Source organism: Peromyscus leucopus, chromosome 10 (genome assembly GCF_004664715.2).
Source record: "Peromyscus leucopus breed LL Stock chromosome 10, UCI_PerLeu_2.1, whole genome shotgun sequence".
Classification (NCBI taxonomy): domain Eukaryota; kingdom Metazoa; phylum Chordata; class Mammalia; order Rodentia; family Cricetidae; genus Peromyscus; species Peromyscus leucopus.
The window spans coordinates 21,833,392-21,857,505 of record NC_051071.1 but is presented as its reverse complement, the minus strand read 5'-3'; the positions used below and the strand labels follow the sequence as shown (position 1 = coordinate 21,857,505).

Here is a 24,114-nt window from a genome sequence, read left to right as displayed (position 1 = left end):
TCAAATTCTCACCTAACTGGGCTTCCTGTGTGTTGACAACCCTAGGACATGGCGGGCGTGTGTGTGCGTGCATGCGTGTGTGTGTGTGTGTGTGTGTGTGTGTGTGTGTGTGTGTGTGTGTGACTTGTGTGGAGTCCAAATATAGGTGTATGTGCATGTGTCCACGTGGAGGTCAGAACTTGATTATCAGGTGTCTCCTTTATCCTTCTCTACTTTGTTTTTTCAGACAGGATTTCTCACTGAACATGAAACTCACTGATTATGCTAGAGTGACTAACCAGCTAGCTCCCGAGGTTCTCCTCTTTACACCCTACCTTCCCTACCAGCAATGGGGTCACTCTGTCCAGTTTTCTACGTGAGTACTAAAGACTCAACCTCAAGTCTTCACATTTGTGCAGCAAGCCCTTTAAGCAGCTGAGTCATTGCCTTAGCTTCCAGGCCCTGGGAAAATTCTTAATCCTCCATGTCACAGTATCCTTAGGGAAGAGAGGAAGGTGAGACCTACCAGATAGATGGGTGATAAAAACAAGACAGGTAGTGTCAGTTTCTGCTGTGGCTTTAGCAACCTTTTAATCAGAGTTAGTCTCTGGTCCACTTGGTGATCTCCAAGGTCCATTCAGGAGCTTGGACTCCCTGCAGGTACCCGGTCGCTGCTGAGCACTCCAGGCAGGCCCTGCTCACCAGCTCTCCATTGCATTCTCACTCCATATGAAAGCTGGCACTCGGCTCCTTACCCAAAACTGATGGCTGAAATTACAGACCTGCTTTGACAACCACCATGACCCAGGGAGTTGGCAGCTCCAGCTAGCTGTAGGCCAGCCTCCACCACTCTGGCTAGGTGACTCAGAATCAGTCTTGATGAAGTGAGACTAAACTGAACCTGCCCTGTCCTCTGAGGAAGATCAAGCATGTATGATGGCACTATCATGCTTGCAAAGGCATTTACAAAGTGCTCTTCAAACTATTCTTATGGGCTCATGACCAACCAAGTCATAACATCAGAACTCAAAAGTCCCTCTCCTTCCCCAATTTGCACCTACAGTGGGTCTTTGCTCTATCAATGACAGGCATCCTAAATTCCCTTCCAACCCACAACCTCCTTCCTGAGGCAGCTCAAAACTCCCTTTTCCTCCCTCTAGGCTGGCTGCCACAGCATAGCCCAAGCTCTTGTCTCCCAGCACCCCCTGATTGCTACCAGAGTTAGTTTTCTAAGATAGGCTCCAGTGGTCCCTCATGTTCTTCCAGTGCCTTTGGTCAAAGCTCCCGATGGGCTACACTGCTGTGTGGCCTCTATGAGAGATCCTGCCCAGATATTCTTTCTGCTGGCCTCCCTTCATACAATGCCAACTTTCTTGCCATCCATAAATAAATAAATCTCATCACATGCCTCTGTTCCTTGTTCCTGTTATGCTACTATGCCTTTTCTACTGGAAGTTTCACTGCTCAGGCCACTGAGCCCAGCACAGGCAGCCCCATGCTCTTGACTCAATGGAGCACCATACCCACAGAAGTATGGCTCCACAAATGCTCACACTATGCCATCAACCACTTATCCCATTCCACATGCAGTAGGTATGCTTACAGAGTCTGGAAATTCTGAGTAAACCTTTCCAACGGGCCACAAAATGGATGGGAGTCCAGGGCCCTGACCAAACAACTGCAAGGGATTAATTACCCTTTAGTACCAGGAAAAGTAACGCGCCGCTTTTGGGGAACCAGAATATGTCCTACTTTTAATAATTGGAATAACGGAAGTCATTGTTTCCCTTATGCTCAGCTTGTCAGAAATACTAAGACAAAACTGATGCTCAGTCACAGCACACTGCTTGTGTTCATAGCTAAAGGCTTTCTCCATTCTCTGTTTGTTTGTTTGGCTTGCTCTGCTAGTTCTGTTTCTATTACCATCCTTGCATATGGGCCCTATTAAAGCCTTGAGGAAACAGATGGGGTATAGAAAAAAAATAGGAGCACAGAAGCAAGAAAATGGTGTTGGGAGGCACCCATTCAGAAGGTACTGGGAAGTAAGATATTAACTGGAGCAGCATTGGCCTCACCTCAGGGTGGCTGGACTAACATTTGAAGTGGAGAAGCAATGATTGTTCAAGGTCCACACTTACATTGAAAAAATACAGTCAAACACAAACACCAATCCTAGAGACAGTGGAAGGCCAAGTCACAATATCATTATGTGTGCCATGTGCTGTTGGCTATCAGAAGACAAAGGACCATTTCTTTTTTCTTGGAAATCTGGCTATTGATCTCTGGGACTCGTTGGTTCCAAGAGGCTAAGCAGACTGGAACACCCCTACCTATCACTAAGATCTTCCCAGCAGAGATCATGTGAGTTACCAAATGTCACAGTTCAAGGAGCCGATTTCAGGAAAGCAAAACAAAACCTGTTAATATCATTGACAGACTTGTGTTCAGTCTTCCTTTAAATCTTAAGCAAAAGGTTTAACTGCGCCCTCACCCACAAAGATAAGCATAAATACAAAGAGAAAGGGCACTGAGGAGTATGCATGGCTGTCTTCCTGAAGTCAAACCCAAGCCTATCCTCAGCCAGCTTGAACCTCTGGGGCTCCCCTATTTCCCAGTAACATTCCTCACATATCAGTCTTTTCTTCTCCTTTCAAGTTTCAGGAAGACTGAATTACCAAAATAATGACACTAACCATTAATATGTGAACGGCACTTCCCCATAGATCCAACCCTGACCTTGTCCTCAAGCACATGCCCCTCCCTGCACAGGCATACTAATCTTCCCAGGAAGCCCTGGGGCACTCCCTCTAGCAGAGGCCTCCCTGGGGTTTGACTGCCTGTCCCTCTTGCCACATCTCACCAATAGCAACAGCATATAGCCTACATGACTACAACCAACTGTGTCTGCCTTCTAAAGAGCCAAGTCACCGACATCTAGTACTGATTCCCAAAACAGCAGAGGCTAGGTTAATGTCAGGGTGTGTGCATCATCAGCTGGATGACCAGCACAAGGAATACTAGAAACTGGAAAGAGGAAACCTTGGCTCAAGGAATTCAGCCACTTGAGAATTAGAGCCACAAAGGAAGACTGATTCTTCACTCTGCACATGTGAGGGAGAGGCCTATGCCTCACACACTTGCCACACAGCCCATGCTTGGAAACAAGGTGCCCTTATAAAGAAGGCTGTTGTCCTTCTGAAGAAAGCTACCAAACATACACATCACATCTCAAATCAAAACACTTACATGAGCCGGGCTGTGGTGGCACACACCTTAAATCCCAGCAGAGGCAGGCAGATCTCTGTGAGTTCGAGGCCAGCCTGGTTTACAGAGCAAGATCCAGGAAAGGCGCAAAGCTACAGAGAAACTCTGTCTTGAAAAACAAAACAAAACAAAAAAAAACTTACATGAAAAATTCAGTAAGTTTCATACACATTAAAATGGGGGGAAAACCGGCCTAGCAAATATAATTCCTGTGCATAGCTGGTGGAATGTACGACTGGGCAGAAGTTCCTTAGAACATTAAAAGCACATCAATCATATGACCCCACCTTTCTTCTCAAAGTATTGACCCAAAAGGAAGGGGATACATGTCACACAGAGCCTGTATGTGAATGGTCACAGTAGCTTTACCTATTATAGGAAACCTGGAAATCACCCAAATATCTGTCAAGTGGAGAATGGTTAGACAAACTGTTCCAAGTTAGTGCATGGATCAGTGCCTGTCAATAAAGACTGTGAAGCCCAGAAGTGCCTGCCACACGAGAGTGAATATCGAAACCATTGTGTTCAGCGAAAGAACATAACCAAGCAGAGTACCGCGATGCGCAGCGCCACATACAGACAGCCACACATAGACTGACAGCAGCACCAGACAGCGGAAGGCGAGGAGGGACTGTGGAGGTGCATACCCGAATACCGGAACTGCTGGCTGCAAGAGAAACACTTAACATGGTGACTATGGTGAGGAAACACACATCAGATTTTTCTGAGATGGCCCTTCACAGAAGTGATCTGGACGTATCCGGGCCCTACACTTAGGCAGAACTAATTGGTCCTTTAACCGTGAGTGTTCCTGAAGCCCTCTGCTGACTACTCACAGAGAGTGCTGAGCCCATCAAGGGCTTGCCTGCAATCTGGGCTCAGCTGCCTTCTCTCTGAGCAACACGGATGAAGCATGCGAAATGCATTAAAAATGGCAGCAAGTGGACATTATCAGGAACAACATGAGGATAGCAAGGGTAAACCCAAACCCAGATACTTGTTCACTTTCCAGTATCGGAGGGCTTTGTTGTCCCTTGTTATTAAACTTTCACCATTTTGTGAATGTTTATGAAAACAATGATACATACTCATGTAAAGATAATTACCACATGCAGTTCTCTGCACACAGAAAAATGACTATCAGAACGCCTTGTGCCCATCCCACCCCAAGTGGGATTTGGTTATAAAAGTCACCTCTTTGGACCCCTGATGGATGTTATTATTCTCAATAGGGTCTTGACAGTTGCTTTGGAAGAAAGCGCTTCAGCGGATTGCTCCATGGAAATTCCCAAACAGGTGTTTTAGAGTAGCCGCTCCAATCCCCCACCTCCCCACCCAGCATGGTCTTGACTTAGTGATTTGTATCTAACCAACAGAATTAGGAGCTATCATGCGGGACTTTGGAGGCTAGGTCACAAAAGGCCTTACAGCTTCCTCCTTCATTCCCCCAAGTCACTTGGTCATCTGCAGGTGTCAGGTACCAGCTGTGAGGACACCCAAGCACACAGAGAAAGATGGCCACACCGCAAAGAGCTGAGGCATCCCACTGTAAGTTAACAAAGATGGAGCCATCTCCCAGCCATTTCATATGAACGACTGCACAGAGCTACTGCAACAAGGGAGTTTATGTCACATTTAGAAAAGCTCTTCCTGATGCCATTGCACAGTTCTAGGACACTGATACAAAGTAACAGATCACTACTATCTGTTGTCTTAAATCCAGTCACTTTCCTTTGTGATCAGATGTGATTTCATAACAGTGAACAATAACCATCCACACATACAGGCTACCTACATAGAGTCAGCCCCAAGAAGCTTTACAACCCAGCACAAAGGCAGATAACTGAGCAAGGTGGGTTATGTCATCATGAGTGATTTATTTGAAGTTGGTTAGTTTGGAGATAGGATCTTCCTCTGTAGCTCAGACTGCCCTGGAAACTCACTATGTAGGCCAGTCTGGCCTTGAACTCATAGCTCTTCTGCCTCAGCCTTCCCAGTGCTAAAATAACAGATGGGAATTATAATGCCCAGCTTACTTCGATGTTTTTAATCAGTACATTGGCTATTCTCCACCTGGAAAGTAGAGAATGAAATTCAAGTGACATGTATCAAGTACATTAAACAGACCCCAGAAGTAACAGTAATGACCTAAATAACATCAACAGAGAGCATTCTGTATAGCATCCAGGATCCCAGACAATCTACAGCTATATAAGCAAGCTTAGAGTGGACTTGCTTGTATAAAATAGAGTAGACTCTAATTCTCCAGTCCAATCAACTCATCTCAGTATAATGAGTCATTTCTGTCATTTCAGATCTCCTCCACTTACCCCTAAAGACTCCCCTCCAAGACTCTCCCATCACAGAGTTCCTGTGGTCAGGAAGAACCATCTGAATAGAGTCCCTTATGGTACATATGGTGTGGCCAAGAAAAGATAGCTAGAGGCAGGCACTGCTAGAGCATGTAGTCTTATTCTGCTCTTTCCTAGGGCCACAAGCTTATACAACACACCCTCTCAAAGACCAGTCAACACAACCTTCCATGGTCTGCACATATATGCACACACACACACACACACACACACACACACACACACAAGCACACCCCTCACAGGGCTCAGCACTCTTAAGACATTGAGAAATGAAGTAATGTAGCCCAGCAATTGCAGTCAGTCTCCACTGCCTGCCTTCCTAGAAGGTATGAAGTTGTCTGTTAAGAAAGCATCATATTCTCCAAGGACAGAACATCTTCCAGATCCAACAGTGCTGATGCACATATGAACTCAGAGAGACTGTGACATCATATATAAGACCTGAATAAGTTCAAGCCAAACAAAATCCCAGCACGGCTAAGGGAAAGTAGGTACAAAGTCTGGGGGAGAGGAAAATTATGATAAAAATATATTGTATAAAATTTTTTTTAAAGCCAACAAACAAACAAAGACATTTTAATACAAATTTGCTGTGGAACCAAAAAGAATAATAATCAGAGACCAAAGTAATCTAGACTTTACTCATCTTTTCCTGTCTGTTCCTATTTCTTCCCAAAGTCATAAGCTTGAGACCCCTGCAGGATTAATAAATCCCAGCACACCAGTATTGGTTCTAGGGGTACACACCTGTGGCTTCCCCACTCACTGCAAGTAAGGATGGGCCCTATGCCCTGGAGCCAGTGGAGGCTGGTAGTCCTGTTCAGAGGACAGGTGGTATTAACAATAGAAATGCTGTGTGTGTGTGTGTGTGTGTGTGTGTGTGTGTGTGTGTGTGTGTGTGTGTGTGTGTGTGATGTGTGGTACTGTTTCCGAGCTACCCTAAACTAGCTATTCAATCTCTCTGGATTCAGTATGTTCAGCTCCAAAACGGGGAGTGTAATGGTCCTGCAAACAGATCTACTAAGGTGGATGAATGACAAAATCCAAGAAAAGTACTCAGTGATTCAGGTGACCTGCTCTGGGTCTAGAAGTCCAAAGTTGTATGCATCCTTCTCATGGTATGCCTGGGTGTCTCCACAAGGTTCTGAACTTCTTGAAGCAGGGATTCACTCTCAAAGCCATGTTTACCTCACTGTGGACAGATGAGCCCACAGACTAAATCTGAGTAACTCTGCACATCTCTGACCAGAAGCTCACTGGCTTCCATTCTTGCTTGCTTTAAGTTTCAGACACGCCCACTTCTCAAAGAGCAGGATGCACAGTGTACTAGAATAAACAGTGCACACTCACAGTCCTTGGTCTATGTCCTCTACTGTGTCATTACCACCTGTGTGTTGCAGAAACACTGGGTAAGCAGGATGTATACCTTCTCAGGGGAATAAAAGAATAAACTGTGACAAACTCCAAGGCAACCACGCCAAGGACCAAGCACGGCCTAAGTAAACCCAGCCTTCCTCCCAGGTCACCTGCATTCCAAGGACCTGAGTGAGCTCTCACTGTTCCTCCCTGATCTCCTCCCTGCTTTCACCTCAGAGTCTGGACTTCCCTCAGGGCCCTCCAGCATGTTATCCATGAATATCTGAGGAGGGAATGAGATTACATCAACATAATTAATAGGTGAATGTATCAAGTTAGCTGTTCTTGGTCATGAGAGTTAACCCTCTGTGTTCCACAGTCCTTGCCTTTAAAATAGGACTAGAATCCACCCCATGAGGTATTTGTGAGAAGTAAAGGTGAGGACACACAGGAAGACATTAGACACGGCGTACCCTGCCACTGTCTACACTCTCGGCTGATATCACCAGGGCCCAGCCCCGCCTGCCCCCTTACTTCAGCTATATACTAGAGCAGCTGTCCTGACCCCATGGCCAATCACAAAGTTTATCAGTCTTCAAGGAGATAGAGGCACCTGCTGACAGTCACATCTGATGAATTGGTATCCTGTGGTCAGAATACAACACACCCATTCCCACCCTAAGGAAATCTATGAAACTTTTCAGACCCTGGGCTTCTGCCCAGTTCCCACTTTGTGATCTGCCCAAGACACCAACACCCGCAACTGTGAAGGTTTTAACACTTCTGACTACACTCCCTCTGCCATGACTGTGGGACAGGGCAGCACCCTACCATCCAGGACTCATCAGACGAGAGCCGCTTCAGGATACCAACTTCATTATTAATGAGACAGCAGAGCCAAGCCATCATCACCACAACCCAGCAAATCTCCACCTTTTTCTTTCCTCTATTCTCTCTCTGGAATCATGAAATATTCTGAGAACAACCTTTGTCCACTTAGTATCCTGTTGTACTCAAAAATGCTGGCCCGATTCCCGGTTCATCAAGATAAAGCCGTGTTCTGCATTGCCCACCTGCTCACCTGCTGACCCTCCACAGTGCACTCCTGATGCAGGCATCTAAGTCACGTGTTACCCTTGCTACTGACTTACACGGTGGTGACGACACTTTCGTCAGTCCCGTGGCTTCTGTTCATGCCAGTTGGTACCCTTCTGTGATCCCCTTAGCTATACCTTATCCAATTTTCAACCTCCAGCTCAAAGCCTCACAAGCTCTTAACACCCCCCCCTCCACCCCCACCCCTAGCTTCACAAAGGCATCATTTCTCAGCAGCAATAGCCAGGCTTTGCCCTTGATTGCTTCTGCCTGCTCTTCACTGCCTCAACCTCCCCTCACCCGCATCCCACTCAATTCCTATGTCCTCTCTGAGGACAGCCCCTGTGCCTTGTGCTAAAAAAAAGGCCCTTATTGAAAGAACTTTAGCGAACAAGGGTAAAGACCTGACCTCACTCTCTGAGGAGTAAGTTTGGAAGAAACCTGTGAATAAAGCAAGAACACCTTCCCTAGTGCTGAACCCTGACAAGAAGTCCCACTCCCAGACATCGTTGCTGTTGTAACTGAATGTCACAGACTAGGAAACCTACAAAGAATACAGATTCCCTTACCCCATGGTTCTGGAGACAGAGAAGTCCAGAGCATGGCACCCGCATTTGCTTAGCATCTGATACAGCTGTGTCCTGAATTGTTGTGCAATAAAGCAAAGCTCGTGGGCTAACTGGGCTCCTGCTACCTTTTCTGAAAAGCCACTAAAGCAAGCATGGGGTCCCCAAGCCATGGTCTTAAATCCCAGTTGCCTCCCAAATACCTCTCCACTAAGATATCAATTTGGGAATTAAAATCTCCAACCTATAAAGATTGGAGGACACTTTCAAGTCATACCCACATTCTACTGCCATGTAAACTGATAAAGCCTCTCTCCCCCTAAAGGATCACAAGTGTCTTGATAACCATGCTTTCAAACTATATATAGGGCCCTAATGTGGGCTCATTCCACGTCTTGATGAGTAACTTCTACTGCCAGTTTGCATCTATTTTTAAAAAGGGGCATCACATACAGCACCAAGCACGATTATCAGAGCTGGACACAGACACCTGCCAGGCAGCAGCAGAACCAGGCTCTGGCACATATGAAATCACTAGTTCAGTGTTTCCAATGTAACGCTAAAACTATGATAACATATACCAATTCACAGGCCTGCATTTTCAAAACGAGCTATTGCTTCCATTACTGCTATATACCCTATACTTTATAAAATAGGAGGGTTAAAATACTATAATGGACTAATGTTTTTCTAAGCCTCCTTACCGAGTTAATGCAAAACACTATAATCTCAGAGTAATGCTCTAATATTCATTTGCAGAGGTCAAAGATATATATAAATGCTTTTTACCCCTTATAGAGTCTGAGGACATAAAACCCAATTGAATGAGAAAGGAAAATTTCACCGTCTAAAACCCTACATCAAGTTACTGTGCCGTATCAAGGTGGCATCATCACTGGTGGGATAGGGCACCCTGCCCCATCTGGACAGTGGGGCCTCAGGAAAGGCACGGCAACTTCTTAATGACTCTTAGATGTTCCATGTGACAAGAACATGCATACTGTTCATAGTTTAGCTTAACTATTGGTCCAACTCCCAACAGGACACATGTAAATATCCTCTGGAATGACCTATACACATGTGCAGCATTTTACCTAACACTCAGACACCAGTGTCTAGGTAAATCGTCCTGATTCTTGTTGCTTCTCTTCTGAATATTATTGCTGATGGTGCTACACAAACACCAAGCTCCGAGATGTACTTTCACAGTCATTTTAATTGGATGTAGGATGGCATACAACTTGTTAAGGGCAGCTATCACTTCATCCTGGATGGGACCTGGCCTCGTCTTCGTGGAATCAGACAACTGCCAGGAGAACAGAACTTAAAAGAAACATGGAGCAGACACTTCTGTTTGGGGGCAGAGCACTGAGCCCCCAGCCAGGGTCACTAAGCTGATACAAGGTGCAGGCCACACTCAAAAATGATGACAAAACTCCTCAAGAGAGACAAACGGGTCTCTAGAGCTTCTCCATCAGCCCCGATCTTTCCTGTCCTGTGCACCCCAGAACTTCTCCAGTAGCTCAGCCTACCTGATCCATGTACAATGCTGTGCTCATAACATCTGCACAGGAGCAATTTATGAACACAAGCTACCATCTTTATCAAACCCCTACTGCTGCTTTCCCGTGTTAAAGCAGCAGGCCCTTCTGAACACTATACCAAGTCCTCAGTTTCCTATTACAGTGGCATTGGCCGTGTCTCTACTGTGGGAAAACAATGGGAAATGTAGTTAATGTCTCTCTACAGACACGCTCTGGGGCAGTGTCCCGTACTAGTTAGTACCTACTGTCTGTTCCTTTGTTTAGCCTGATGGCTTGCTGGTAGAAAAAAAGTAATGGAAAAAAAGAGGAACCACCATATGGCAGGCACTCCACTGGATCCTTTTACTCCTTGTCAAATTATCTCATGAATTCTACAACCCAAGGCCAGCACGATGGCTCGGGGATAAAGACCACATCAACCTGATGGCGCGCGCGCGCGCACGCACACACACACACACACACAGTGATAATAAATAATATTTAAAAACTTTAAAAAACATCCTATAATCCATGTAATTCCAGAAAATCAAGAGGACCTGGAGGACAAGGAAACTAGCTAACTGGTTCAAGTTACACGTGTCTCAGTGGCCAAGGATGGTTTGGAAGATCTTACTTTTCCTCTCCACAAGATCTGCAGTTCCACAGGCTCAAGCATGATAGAGACCAGAACTGCATGCAAACCACAGCCATGGTCCTGCAGCAGCATCCCTCACTGTCCCAACACCAGGAAGCACCCACAGAGCAGGGCCTTAGCCTTTGCATCACTAACAAAAGAAAGAGGGACTGGTGGGGAAAATCTTTCACAAAAGTCATATAAGCACTTAGACATATTTAAAACAAATAAACACATTTTCAAGCCAATAAACTTTTTTTCATTACAGAAACACTGCCTTTTCGAAATAAAAATGTTTATGCAAATGAGTGTGCAGCCCTCCCCTCAGGGCACAGGAGTTTATTATGAAGGCCAACTCAGTTTAAAGGCAAATAACCCATCACTTCCCCCTAAGCTCCCTGTTCAACGGTCATCACTGACGTAAGAGACCTATAGTTTTGAAAAGTCAGCACCAAAAAACGTTTCAAGCATACAATTTTCCTCTAAGGTTGCTGCTCAGATGTCTTGTGTAAGGAGCAATGTTTCCCACAGACCAACAGTTAAAGAGAGTCAGGGGTATACTCTTCCTCCTTCACCTGAGTTAGCTATAGCAACTGGTTAAAACAGAAACAAGGATTCTGCTCAAGTCCATCCAACATCACCACAAACAGATTTCACTCCAAAAAAGAAAGATCGGATGAGGAATGTTCCATGTGCACAGACCCCACAGAGCTAAGAATCTAATTTGTAGAGAAGATTCAACACAAAAACAACTTACACTAGGTGAGAAATGCATTAGCCACGAAGAAGGAATGGTTTTCCACTTTTGTGTCTCTCAGTGTGCAATGTAATGTTTGGATTTGGAGAGCCCCTAAAAGCCTGGCATTTTAATGGCTTGGTCTTGAACTTGGTGTTACTGGGGCATGGCATAACTTTAAGGAGGTGAGCCCAGCTGGAGAGAGTCCTGTCACTGGGGACCCTGCCCTCCCTCCCTGTGTTTCCTTCCCAGTCAGCCACCATGACCTGAGCAGCTTCCTCTACAGCACTCCCTACCACGATGTACTCCCACTATCCAAAGGCAACAGGAACAGGAGACCATGGACTGAAACCACAGCCACAAGAAATCTTTCCTCCTGAGAAGTTAATTATCTTAGGTAATGGTCACATTAATAAGAAGCTGACTAATAAAAATAAGAACCAGTGAGCTGTAGGAATGGATACAATACCAGGCAGAAGAACCCAGTAAGAGCCACACCCTCCCAAGCCACCCCGCATCCCCACATGCCCCAAATTGAGGTCTCCCATGGGAATCAGTAGAGCCCAGCACACTGAGCCTAGGCAGGACCAAGTCCCTTCCCACTGCACCAAGGCTGCACAAGGCCTCACACTATAGGCACCAGGCTCCCCAAAAGCCTGCCCATGTACCAGGGATGGATCTCGATCCCCCTGCCTGGGTGTCCCCAAACAGTTTGAACCAAACAACCACTCCCCCATATCCAGAGGGCCTAGTCCAGTCCAATGGGGCCTCCACAGCCACCAGTCCACAGTTCATGGGCTTCCACCAATGTGGCCGGTCATCTCTGCACGTCTTCCCATCATGATCTCGACATCCCCGCCTGCAGTATCCCTCCTCTGTCATCGATTGGATTCCCGGAGCTCAGCCTGGCGCCTGGCTGTGGATCTCTGCATCTGCTTCCATCAGTCACTGGACAAAGGCTCTATGATGGGGGTGGGAGGAGGGAGGAGCGGGGAATCTGTGGGTGGTATGTAGAGTGAGTAGAAAATTTCTTAAAGAAAAATGAAAGAAAAAAGGAAATAAAAATACCACGTTGAGGTAGGTGATACAAGATTTTTATTATTATAATTGTGTAGACTTATGTATAACTACAAGAAGAAATTCTTAGTCTTATTGCAACTTGATATGCCATGTTTTGTTGATATCCATTGGAGGCCTGCCATTTTCTGAATAGAAGTGGAGGAGAAGTGAATGGGGGCATACAATGGGGAAGGCCAGGGAGGAACTGGGAGAAGAGGAGAGAGTAGAAATTGTGGCTGAGATGTTGAATAAATAAATAAATAAATAAATAAATAAATAAATTTTTTATTTATTAAAAAAAGAGCCACATCAAAATGCTACACACTATCCTTCCCCTGTTTAGCATGTCCCTGCAGAAGGACATCAGCCCTTAGAAGCCCTACAAGTACCAAGTACACTCGTTGTCAGTGACATTCACTTACCAACAACAAAGGGACAGTTAGAGAATCACCTAGCTCTCGCTGAGGGTTGCCTAAAGTTATACACAAGAAAACACAACTAACCAATCTGTAAGTTCCGGGGGTGCATTTACTGAACACGGCAGAATTCTGCACCTCTATCAAACGTATCAGCACAAGACACAGAGAGCCGAGTCATATCAGTACAAAGGAAGGCTTTTCATGTTTATTAATTCATTAGCCAGCATCAGGGCAGAAGCACTTGCTAGATGGGAGGCAGAGTCTGGGCCCAACTTGTATTAATTCAGCCATGCTCTCACTGCATCCACCCACTTCTGAGGGGGGTCCTCTCCTACCACATATGCATACTTCTTTCAGGAAATTAAGTCCCATCCAGAGTCTCAGGGGGTGTGCTTCCTGGAACTGTAGCAAGACATCATCAGGTGGACAGCAGCAGGTGACAGATATCAAGAGGCTTCGTGTGGATGCTTACGGTAGACTGTTTCTTAAAAGGCTGGTGAGAAGTTATAGCATACCGGGGTATCACATCCTCCTGCAGGAAGCAGAAGAGGCCCCAGCAGAGAGGACTTTGGAACCTCAGTTCTGTGTTTCCAACTGGTGTAGCAGTAGAACCAAGGGATGAGGTGTAGGGGCTGCCTGCCAGATTAGAAAGTCACAGGACAATTGAAACCCCAACCAGAAGAAAGCTACTACTGTCTTTCTGACCAGGGGAACCCTGTAAGAGTCAAGCCTCACAGAGCATCCAAAGACTCAACATGACCTACAGCATACCACCACTACGGTAACACACCTAACTGACAGCCTATGAACACTTCTATTTCCTCCTTTAAAAAGAAAAAGGAAAAAAAAAAAACTGGCTGGAGAGATGGCTCAGTGGTTAAGAGCACTGACTGCTCTTCCAGAAGACCTGGGTTCAATTCCTAGTACCCACATGGTAGCTAACAACTGTCTGTAACTCCAAGATCTGACACCCTCATACAGACATACATGTAGGCAAAACAACAATGTAAATAAAACAAAAATAAACAGTTAAAAAAAAACTATAACCCAAAAGACTACCATTCCAAAAATGTAAATTGTAGGTAAATTGAAAAATAATAAGAAAATTTCTCAAATTGAAGTGTTGTTTTCAACTCAAACTGGTCTACTTTACAAACTAGATTCCATTACCTCCCTTCATGTGCGTGTGTGCGTGCGTGCGTGCGTGCGTGCGTGCGTGCGTGCGTGCGTGCGTGTGTGTGTGTGTGAGTGTAGATGTGTGGGGGAGTGCTCTCATCTGTGTGAGTGCCAGTGTGTGTGTGGTGTGTGTGTGTGTGTGTGTGTGTGTGTGTGTGTGTGTGTAGATGTGTGGGGGATACTCTCATCTGTTTGTCAGTGTGTATGGGGTGTGTGTGTGTGTGTGTGTGTGTGTGTGTGTGTGTGTGTGATCCATGCGAGGCATCTTCCTCCGTCACTTCCCCCCTTATTACTTGACTCAGGGTGTCTCACTGAACCGGCAGCTCCATGTTTCAGCTAGAGTCTAGCTGCTAGACTGAGAGGGTATCAACCCCCAGGGGCCAGCCTGTTTCTGCCGCTGATGCTGTACTTTACGGAAGCATGCCACCACACCCAGCTTTTACTTGGGCACTGGGAATTCTGAGCCCAGGCTCTCATGCCTGCATAGTGAGCACTTTACCCAGGGAGCCATCATTCCAGCCTCTCATTATGGTTCTTAATGTTGTGAAATTTGCACATGAACTTCATTTGGAGCATTTTCTTTGAAAATGAATCACTCCATGAACACCAGTCAAAAACATCTGAGAAGTAGTTAAGGATAGGAATTTGGAGGGCTGATGTAGCATGGGAAACACCGAGAGTTCTCTACCCCAACTAACACTCGTGAGAACAAGTCATGTGATCTGGTAAGGGCTGGAAGAGATCTCTAACTCATTCTCCATATAAACGATGCTGCCAGAGCATAACTGACCATTACCACATAATAAGTGACTTAGGCACTGAGTAGGACAGACAAGGTTTTACTTCGACCTTAAAACCGAGTCAACACCAAATTAGCGGCAGCAAGATGGGTGACCAGACAGATGGGGACCTTGACAAGGAACTATTTACAATGGCAAACGTCTAGATTCTACCTACACTACACCAGCTGCTTACAAGCTAACCATTTGTTTAATGAACATTAGTGAGTTTTGTTCTTAATTATCAAGGTTCTAGCCACCTGAACAGAAGTATTCATGTCTGAATTATCACTCCCACCCAGGCCTATTTTTAAACAACTCCCAAACTATTAAGTTTGGGAAACACTGCCAGGACTGATTGAGGAAGCTATTTAAGTATTTAATTGCTCAGACTATGTAGTTAGAATTGAAAATCAGTGCCCTGGGTACATCTCAGGTTCAGTTCTCCGACTCTACCAGCCACACACAGTATTTAAGTTGCTGAACTTTGTAGACAACCTTCGTCATCGGAGAACAGGTATTCCTTGCTCATCCTGCCTTCTCTAAGGAGGAAGGCAAGAGACTCTCCAACTTTCCCAGTACAGCTAGCCTATGGCTCTGGCTAGGGAATTCTCTCCCCAACCTCTTCAACTTTAGACTGCTGTACACCATGAACAAAAAGAAGTTGGTAGGACATGAATATGGAAGATGAAAATCATAAAAGTCAAAGCACGCCAGTCCCCCAACATCCGACAGAGAGAAAGGCCTGGTTACGTTCCTTCCATCCTTTTGGATGACTGTCTAAATGTCACTTCCTCCTGGGAATGGACAGGGAACTCCTATGCTCTGAGTCTCCAAAGTCCTGAAGAGATGGCGGGGTGAAGGGTCTGCATGTTCTCCACACTCAGATATGGAGACAAGAATCAGAACCACCAGTTGCTGGAGGCCAACACAGAGCCATTCTTTGAAGCTCAGGCCCGTTTCCTGCCAATTATAAACTGAGCAAAATAAGGATGCATTTCTCAGTGCAGGCTAGAAACCATCTGGACACACCTCCTGACAGCTGACTTCTGAGGCCCCTGGTAGGAGGGAGAAGAGTCACATGTGCAATGAGATCACCTGTCCCATCAGTCTACTGTGTCAAGCTCTTCCTGTCCCTCACTACACCATCTTGTCAGGGGCTGCATCCCCCTATGCTGAGTCTCCCCTTAATGACTGTATTTTGGGAGCTGGGCCAAGGCCACATGTATAAAAGAGATATGTACAACTTGTGTCACAAAGTAAAGGGCAGGTGCTTCTGTGTCCTGCTCCTCTTTGGGGCTAGAACATGGCAAAGCCACATGCTGGCCATTTCAAAGCATCGAGGCAAGGCAGGAGCTTTGTGATAAGCTGGGATCACCCCCAGCCCACTCACTGGACAATCAGCTACAAATGGACATACTTTCTCAAAGCCACCATTGCTCCAAGTTCCTCCATAAGGCATCTGACACCTCTCAAGTCGGTGCAGAACAGGGCCACATCGCTGGCAAACGTTGTCAGAGCCGAGGACCCACAGTGCCAGCTGATCTGTCTGTTCACACACAGTCTGGCAGAAACAAAGGTATGTGAGAGTTTAAGAAAATGCCATTTTGAAAAATGTCTTTTTGAAAGAGGCATCCGGCACATGCTGGGAACACACTGAATCATGTGACAGGAGGCCCCTCTGAGTTCTACCTTATCCAGCCACAAATGGGAAGCGGAGCTGGTTTACTGGATGACAGCTATCTCCTGTGCCACAGGCAGATGACACTAACACAGAGGGTGCCTGCCTCCGAGGAGCTCTGAATTCAGTGGGGAGGAGATTAGCTGACTAAAGTCACAATTCCTACAAGGGTTCTGTCAGGGGAAAGCCTGGAGGTGCAAGAGGAAATGCCAGTCAACTAACTTCTGTAAGTCACCGGAGGCCTGGGATGGAAAGCCTACGTGGTCTAAAGGCTTCCAGGAACCACCCTGGGACAGAAGGAAAGGCTGCCAGGGCAAAGTGATGGGGAAAAGTGTGCAACACTGGCAGAATGATAGGGGAAGATGCTGCCGTGGCCACCAGAGACTGAGAAAACACAGTCAGAATCCTGACCCGTCACCTTCAACCTTCAAGCCGCACCGAGTAACTTACATTTAAAATGAGCTGAAAACAGGCCAGGTGAAGAACTCTGTCCTCCGGGTGCACTGGCCACTCACACAGGACGGCACTGTGAAATCAGACAGTTCAGCTGACTGACATGCAGAGCCCTGTCAGTCAGGGCTGCAGACCATGCTATCGGAGGTGCACACTACCACCAGCATCCAAATCTCCTTCCAGTCTTCTCTCTGCTTCCCACAGGAGAACAGGAGTAACAAGCAAAAGTCCTAGTCACCTAGAATGGTACCCACTAACCCCACCTTCTCCTGGTGCATAAAAGAGAATGGGTACTCTTGCTGCCTTGTGCCTGGAGCAACATGGAGCTTGCCTTAGAACAATGGCTCCCTCACTGGGTTCTAGAGCAGCAAAGACTGGACAGGAACTATGGTGAGAAGGAAGAGGGAGAGGAGTAGGACTCCTGAGTTCAGTGACTTACAGTTGGAAATTTTTAATGGGATAAGGGCTTATTGAATTCTCTAAATGAATTCAAGGTAGTGTTTTGCTGTTGTTGTATGCAGGGTTTGTTTGTTTGATTGATTGATTTTAGGTTCTGGGGGTGGGGAGCTATACCACCGAGTGAGAATCCTAAGAGATTATCTTAGGCCACATTTCCACCCTTCCTTGTGTTTTTCGCTTTGAAAAAGGGTCTAAGTTGCCCAGGCCGGCCTTGAACTCACTCCGGAACCCAAGAAGACACTGTGACTGAGTCTGTAGCTCAGATTGGCCTTGAACTTATGATCTTCCCACCTCAGTTTCCCAAGTAGCTGAGACTGCAGGCCTGCACCACCATGCCCAGCTTCAGTTGGAGTCTTTAAAACGCATCACTTGGGCCGGGTGGTGGTGGCGCACACTTTCAATCCCAGCACTCGGGAGGCAGAGCTGGGCATATCTCTGTGGGTTCGAGGCCAGCCTGGTCTACAGAGCGAGATCCAGGACAGGCCCAAAAACTACACAGAGAAACCCTGTCTTGAACCCTCCCTAAAAAAAACAACTACAACAAAACAATAAAAACAGCAACAACAGCAACAAAACCCATCACTTGGTTTGGTGTAGATGGGAAGTGGATCTACAAGAGCATTTATGTAAAAACACCTGTGACCTGGGAATGTGTCTAATCAAATGAGCCTAAGTAAAACATATTTTGACAGTTGATCTTAAAGCTTCTTGTTTGGCTGGGCAGTGGTGGCGCACACCTTTAATCCCAGCACTTGGGAGGCAGAGGTAGGGGGATCTCTGTGAGTTTGAGGCCAGCCTGGGCTACAGAGTGAGTTCCAGGAAAGGCGCCCAAGCTACACAGAGAAACCCTGTCTAGAAAAACAAAAACAAAAAAAGTTTGGCTAGGGAACTTATTTTAATTGGACTTGGCCTGTGGAAGACACGGTCCTAGCCAGGAGCAGTTTACCTCCTGTTGAGGGAGACTAGACAGATGATTTTAAAATCCTAAATTACCACAGGGTGCTGCTGGCTGGGGGGAAAAGCTATCTTATAAAGAGACTTGCTCAGAATCATGGGAAAGGCCCAGGGGATGGACTATGGGGAATGTGTGTACTGTTGGAAAAACATCACCACTTGTCACTGTAAAGTGCTTACATACCACCGTGGGTCTAGAATGATGAGTACAAGTCTTGAAAGCTTTATAAAAGGCAACTGAAACCGTGTCAAGCATACATAATGTCCCCCTAGCAAGGGAAAAGTCAGAAATATAGAGTGGTGGAAGCAGGGAAGGCGAATGGAAACCTGTAAGAGGCCCTTCAACCACACAGTGGCGAGACAGAAGGAAGACTTCAGACACACAGATCACAATTCACTTACACAAATGAAAATTATTTTACAAGATACATTATCTATACCAACAATACAAGTCAATGCAAATAGTTTAAGAAAAGTACAAGCAGGAGGAGATATGTAAGTTTTCAGTGGGTGGTGCAATATGAGAGCTGTGCTGTGCTGCAGCACAGATTAAAACACGTCACTAAGTAGAGCCACAAAATCCACAACCCCATCGTTCACTGTGAATGGGCCAAAGGGACACAGTAAATACACTGTCTGTTGAATGTGTCTACTTAGTTCAAGTCTAAATAAAACCTTGTTCGTGTATTTCAAATTTGATTTGATATTAAATATTTCTGATCAGTTTTGAAAACTTTTGATCAGCTGCAAAAGCAAATATAATTGTAAATTCAATCACAAAGTTCAAAAGGCCTAGTATCTTAAGGCAGTTATTATGGGATACAGATGCATCCTATAATCACTGTTTTCTTAATAATTACAGACATATAATTGGGTGCACACAAGTTACGACCTCATTTTGCAAGTCACAAATTAAAGAGGCCACAGAATTCAAGCCTGCATAAATGTGGGGATTGTCATATTTCCAGGTCACAGTGCCACCCAGCAATAATCTAATATGCCCATGCATGGGAGATCATGAGAGAAAACCAAAAGATGGACTGCATTCTAGAATCCCAGAGACAGGAGTGATTCAACAGTTTGCATGTATCTTTGAAGCAATGTTCATGGCCTTCAGATCCATCATCTGAACACAGATATTCTGATGTAATAAAAATGATCTGTGATTATTTGACATTGTAAATGTGTAATTCCTCATAGATAAAAACCATGACTACAAAAAGTAAAATCCTAGGAGTACTCTCCAAACCATAAACTAAATGTTATTTAAGTGGGTTGATGGAATAAAGAAGAGCTCAGAGTAACATCTTTAAAAATGTAGCTCAAATTTAGTGTTGAAGTTTTGTAACAGATAATCCTTATTCTCTCATTCTTAAGGATCTCAACACTCCCCAGTCCATTCTCCAAAAGCAAATCTAAATGTCTTATGATATGTAGTTACTATTTCTTTACTATCAAAACACTGAATGGTTTGGTACAAAACATGAGTATGGCTGGTGATATTACCATGAAAACGGATAGGCCCTCTTTCTTGATATTGTGTTGGCTGCTGACAGGTAAGAAGTGTCTCACATTGCCCACTTTGAGCTGGGCATAGCAATGCATGCCTATCATCCCAGAGGTCTGAGGCACGAAGATCACAAGTTCAAGGCCACTCTGGACTACATAGAGAGACTCTATATCCCAAAGCAACAACAACAACAACAAAAAGTCATCCAATTAATTTTTTTCAATTTCTTTCAATTATTTCTTGTTCTAATAAGTCTATTAAAATAAATATATGCATACAAATAAGTAAAGCTACGTTTTTGTGAAGTTCACTAATTTTTAATGAGCAACTCAGCCTTTGCTCAGATGTACCCATTTTTGAAATTTCATGTCAATGGATACTTTCTAGTTCTACACAATTAAGCATTTTCTCTATAGAAAAAAAATCAATACCTACCATCCTGCCAATGCCAAACACTCTCCCTTATTTACATGGTGTTCAGTACACAATTCAGTCTCTAGTGCAACCAACTTCTAAGATGGATCCCACATACTCAAACAGATACATTAAGTATGGGCTTAACTATATTTTAAAACTTCACCCAAAAGCAATTTGCTTAAATCTGTATTCTAAAATATTCCACCAGCTATCACTTCTAACTAGTCGTAACCTGAGGAGAGAACTGACTCCCAGGTTGTCTTCTTAATCTGCACTCATGTGTGCAGCCAGCCACATTTGCAAACACACACACACACACACACACACACACACACACACACACACACCACGCCCTTTAAAAATGAGCTCTAAAATTCCCTAAGCAACACATCAAGTCTACACACAATCTCCTTCCTAAAAGAATGCCTTCCCCAGACAGACACATGTCACAGTCACTGCTTTAATGGAATAACTAAGAAAAATATGATTTCAATCCAAGTAAAATTTGCATTTGTGTTCTTAACAAAGATAATGCTCTAAGGAGATGATTTTACATTCACCAGCCCATCTGTCCCTTCACTAATCCATGCTTTATAATATGCAATCTCTTGCCCATTCCAACCAGTCTACACAGCACAAGGAGGACTGAGGAGTTTTTGTCAATAATAACAAACTCATTACATCAGTTGTCTGCTGTCACATGGGAAAATAATAGTTTACACAAAGTTTAATTTTATAACTAGCCTCTTTAGTATCAGATAGAAAACAAACTTCCCTCAAGCACACTGCAAACACTGCCTATTCTCAAAAGATAAAGAAAACAGTAATTTCCGATATAAGCCAACAAAATCTAATTGCCTCTGATAACACTGTGAAGCCCCAAAATGCCACAATCCTTTATGAGAGGCAAGTAATACAACTAAACAATATAAAATATCCAAAATCCTAGTGCCATTTCCTTCTTCAAATTTTAACACAAGATACTTTATATCGAACCTGTAATCTTTGTTGAAAAAAATAAAAGCATATTTTATACTTTCTTGGTGTTTCTGTACTCAAAGTATAAACAAGTGACAAATGGCAATAAAAGACATTACAAAAAATAGATCTATATTTCCTGGACAAAGAGGTTGAAGCAAGCAAACAAAAAGCTTGGCATGCTGGGCATCACGCCTCATACGCTCTGCACCATGGTGTAAGTCCTTGGTTTTCCTTGGTGGCCCGAAGTGAGGAAGGCGGACCTAGGTTGTCCTCTTAGGGAGCAGTCTGAGGAGAGGAGGGTGGTTTCATTATTACCAGACTCTTTTACTGGTTTCTGCAGATACTCTAGGAAACTTTGCAGACCTCCTAAATAGTCTATTCATATTTATTTATAGGAAAATGTGATCCAATAATTCAATTCCCTTAAACACACTTATGTAATAAATCTAGAAAAGTCACAAATGTAAAAGCAATTCTGTTTACATCTCCCCAGGTCATGTTGGGATTTCCGGCTACCAAGAAAAAGGATTCCCATATTTTTTTTAAGGGGAATCTGTTTGTTCAAAGGAATTATATAACCACACCTAAGTATAGTGGGGGGGAAAGTCTTTTTTTTTTTTTTTTTCAACATTCCTTGGCTTCAATGTTATGAGTTACTAGTGTAGCTTACTTTTTTGGAAGCCTCCAGGGGAGATTTTTAAGAAATAATAAAGAGCTGCTTTAGAAGGGTTTTATAAACACTTGGGCAACAACATCTATGGGCAAAGGACAGGGTGAGTCAGTGGACATAACTGCAGAAGAAAAGAGATTTGTTGTCCCCAATGCTGCCTCAGAAAACCCAGTTGCTCAAGTGGAAAGTGGGCCATTCCGGGAGCAGGTGCGGGCCCACCCCAACTCATTCCATTCGCAACACTCATGACACATTTGCTCCAGAGATCAGAGGTCAAAGGTCGGCCCCATGGCACTCTCTGAAATCTACCTAGTCCACAGGGGTTGCCAACCGTCCCAGCAGGGATGGGCACGAGTGGGCACGATCTGGGGAGGTGTTAAAGGGCAAGGTTGCTGGACCTGTGTTAGGCAAGTTTCTCTTTCTGCAAGTAAAATCCTCAATGTGACAGGCAATCTCTGCCGCCAAGGTGTGGGAACAGCAAAAAGAAACTAAAAAGGTTGGGACATTAGAAGATACCGGAAGACCTGGATGACAGCTCTGCTTTCCTGGTCCGATGAAGGGGTCTTCACCTCTTCCGGCCCCATACAACCGGGGGGAGGGGGGGGGCAGCACGAAGAACAGTGTTTGTTTAGTCCCTTCCACACACACCTCCCAAGATCGCCTGGCCACATGGGCCTCACGTGTCCAAGTACCCTCCTGTCATGAGGCAGGGTGCAAGCCGGCCACTGGGCCTGCCAGGGGTGGCTGGAGGAACCCCACACAGGACCAGACGGGCACCCCTGGAGTCCCAGGCCCGAAGTCCCGTTGTCCCCTCGGCCTGCAGCAGCCACGATCACAGGGGCAGGAGGCAGCCCCAAGCTGAGGTTCTGCACAGAGGGTCGGCCCCCCACCCCCGACCCCGACACACACATTTATACACAAGGGCTTTTACACCAGCACCGCTCACGGAAAGTGCACCCGGGCCAGGCCTGCCACGGTGACCAATGCAAGACCCTGGCGCCCCAAGTACTCAGTACCTCGCGGAGAACTGTGCCCGCCCTTCTCCAGCACCCGCTTACCCGGTGGGGGGCTTGGCCGCCAGTGCGTGCGGCGCGTCCATGGAGCCGGCGGGCTGCGCTCGGGGCTCTGCCGGCCGAGTGAGGCGCTGACTGCGGCGCCGCCGTCCTCATTCACTTTTTCCGCGCTGACCCATCGTCCTCCCACGCAGGGTTGGCGAGGATCAGCGGCCGTGCCGAGAGGAGAGGACGGAAGCGACCGGAGGCGTCCGGGCGGGCGGGGGCGCGGGGAGGGACCGACGCGGCCGGCCGGGACGCGGGAGCAAGGTGCGCCGCGCCCCCGCCGAGCTGGCTCAGCCGCGCCCACCGCGGCACCGCCCCGCGCCCGCGCGCCGCTCCCCAGCGCCCGCCTCCCGCGCGCCCCCGCCGCCGCCCCGAGCGCACCTGGGCGGGGCGCGCACTCCGCGGTGGGCACCGGCTCGCTTGCCAGCCTGCCGGGCAGGTGGTACGAACTGGGCAGGGAACCACCTAGCCAGCCACCTGTGGCTGTGTAGGGCGAGGCCGGTGGACTAGCTGTCGAGAATTGAATGGAAGGAACAGAGAGGCGTACCTGAGACCCCAGAACCTAAAACGAAGCTTTGTCAGTGCCACAGAGCTACTGCGAGGGGCGGGGAGAGGGGTTCGTGAGGTTCTTGGTGTGCAGCACCGGGAAGTGGAGTGGGATGTAGTTTGGGGTACAGGTACACGTTCCTGAGACATCAGAAAGCAGAGAGGCTGGTGCAGACCTGCTGTGCCAACAAGAACTGCACTGGGTTGGATGCATGCTTCGATTTGCCAGTCTGGTTGACTGGATAGTAGTGGACATTACTGTGGCGACTCCTGTGCGGACCGGTGGGCAAAAATACCAGCAGAGGCAGCAGGTGCTGAGACCTCAGGGCAAGTCAACCTGAAGGCCCAGATCCACCAAGCCTCACCTCTCCACACTGCTAATTGACACCAGGGGAACAGGAAAAGACCCTGGTGGCTATGAAGTTCA

General features: G+C 46.1%; 1 protein-coding gene across 7 annotated transcripts in view; it reads right to left on the bottom strand.

Moving 5' to 3' along the window:
• Positions 1-23,438, bottom strand: part of Cobl (cordon-bleu WH2 repeat protein) — a 235,058-nt gene extending 211,620 nt beyond the window's left edge. For 4 of the 7 annotated variants that reach the window (XM_028882954.2, XM_028882951.2, XM_028882953.2 and 1 more), the window contains exon 1: positions 23,142-23,437. In XM_028882954.2, coding sequence (XP_028738787.1) covers positions 23,142-23,182 — 41 coding nt within the window. In that variant the 5' untranslated portion in view covers positions 23,183-23,437. Of the gene's footprint in view, positions 1-23,141 lie in introns of all 7 variants that reach the window. The other 3 variants (XM_028882949.2, XM_028882952.2, XM_028882950.2) reach the window with 1 other exon arrangement.
• Positions 23,439-24,114: the final 676 nt, after the last annotated feature.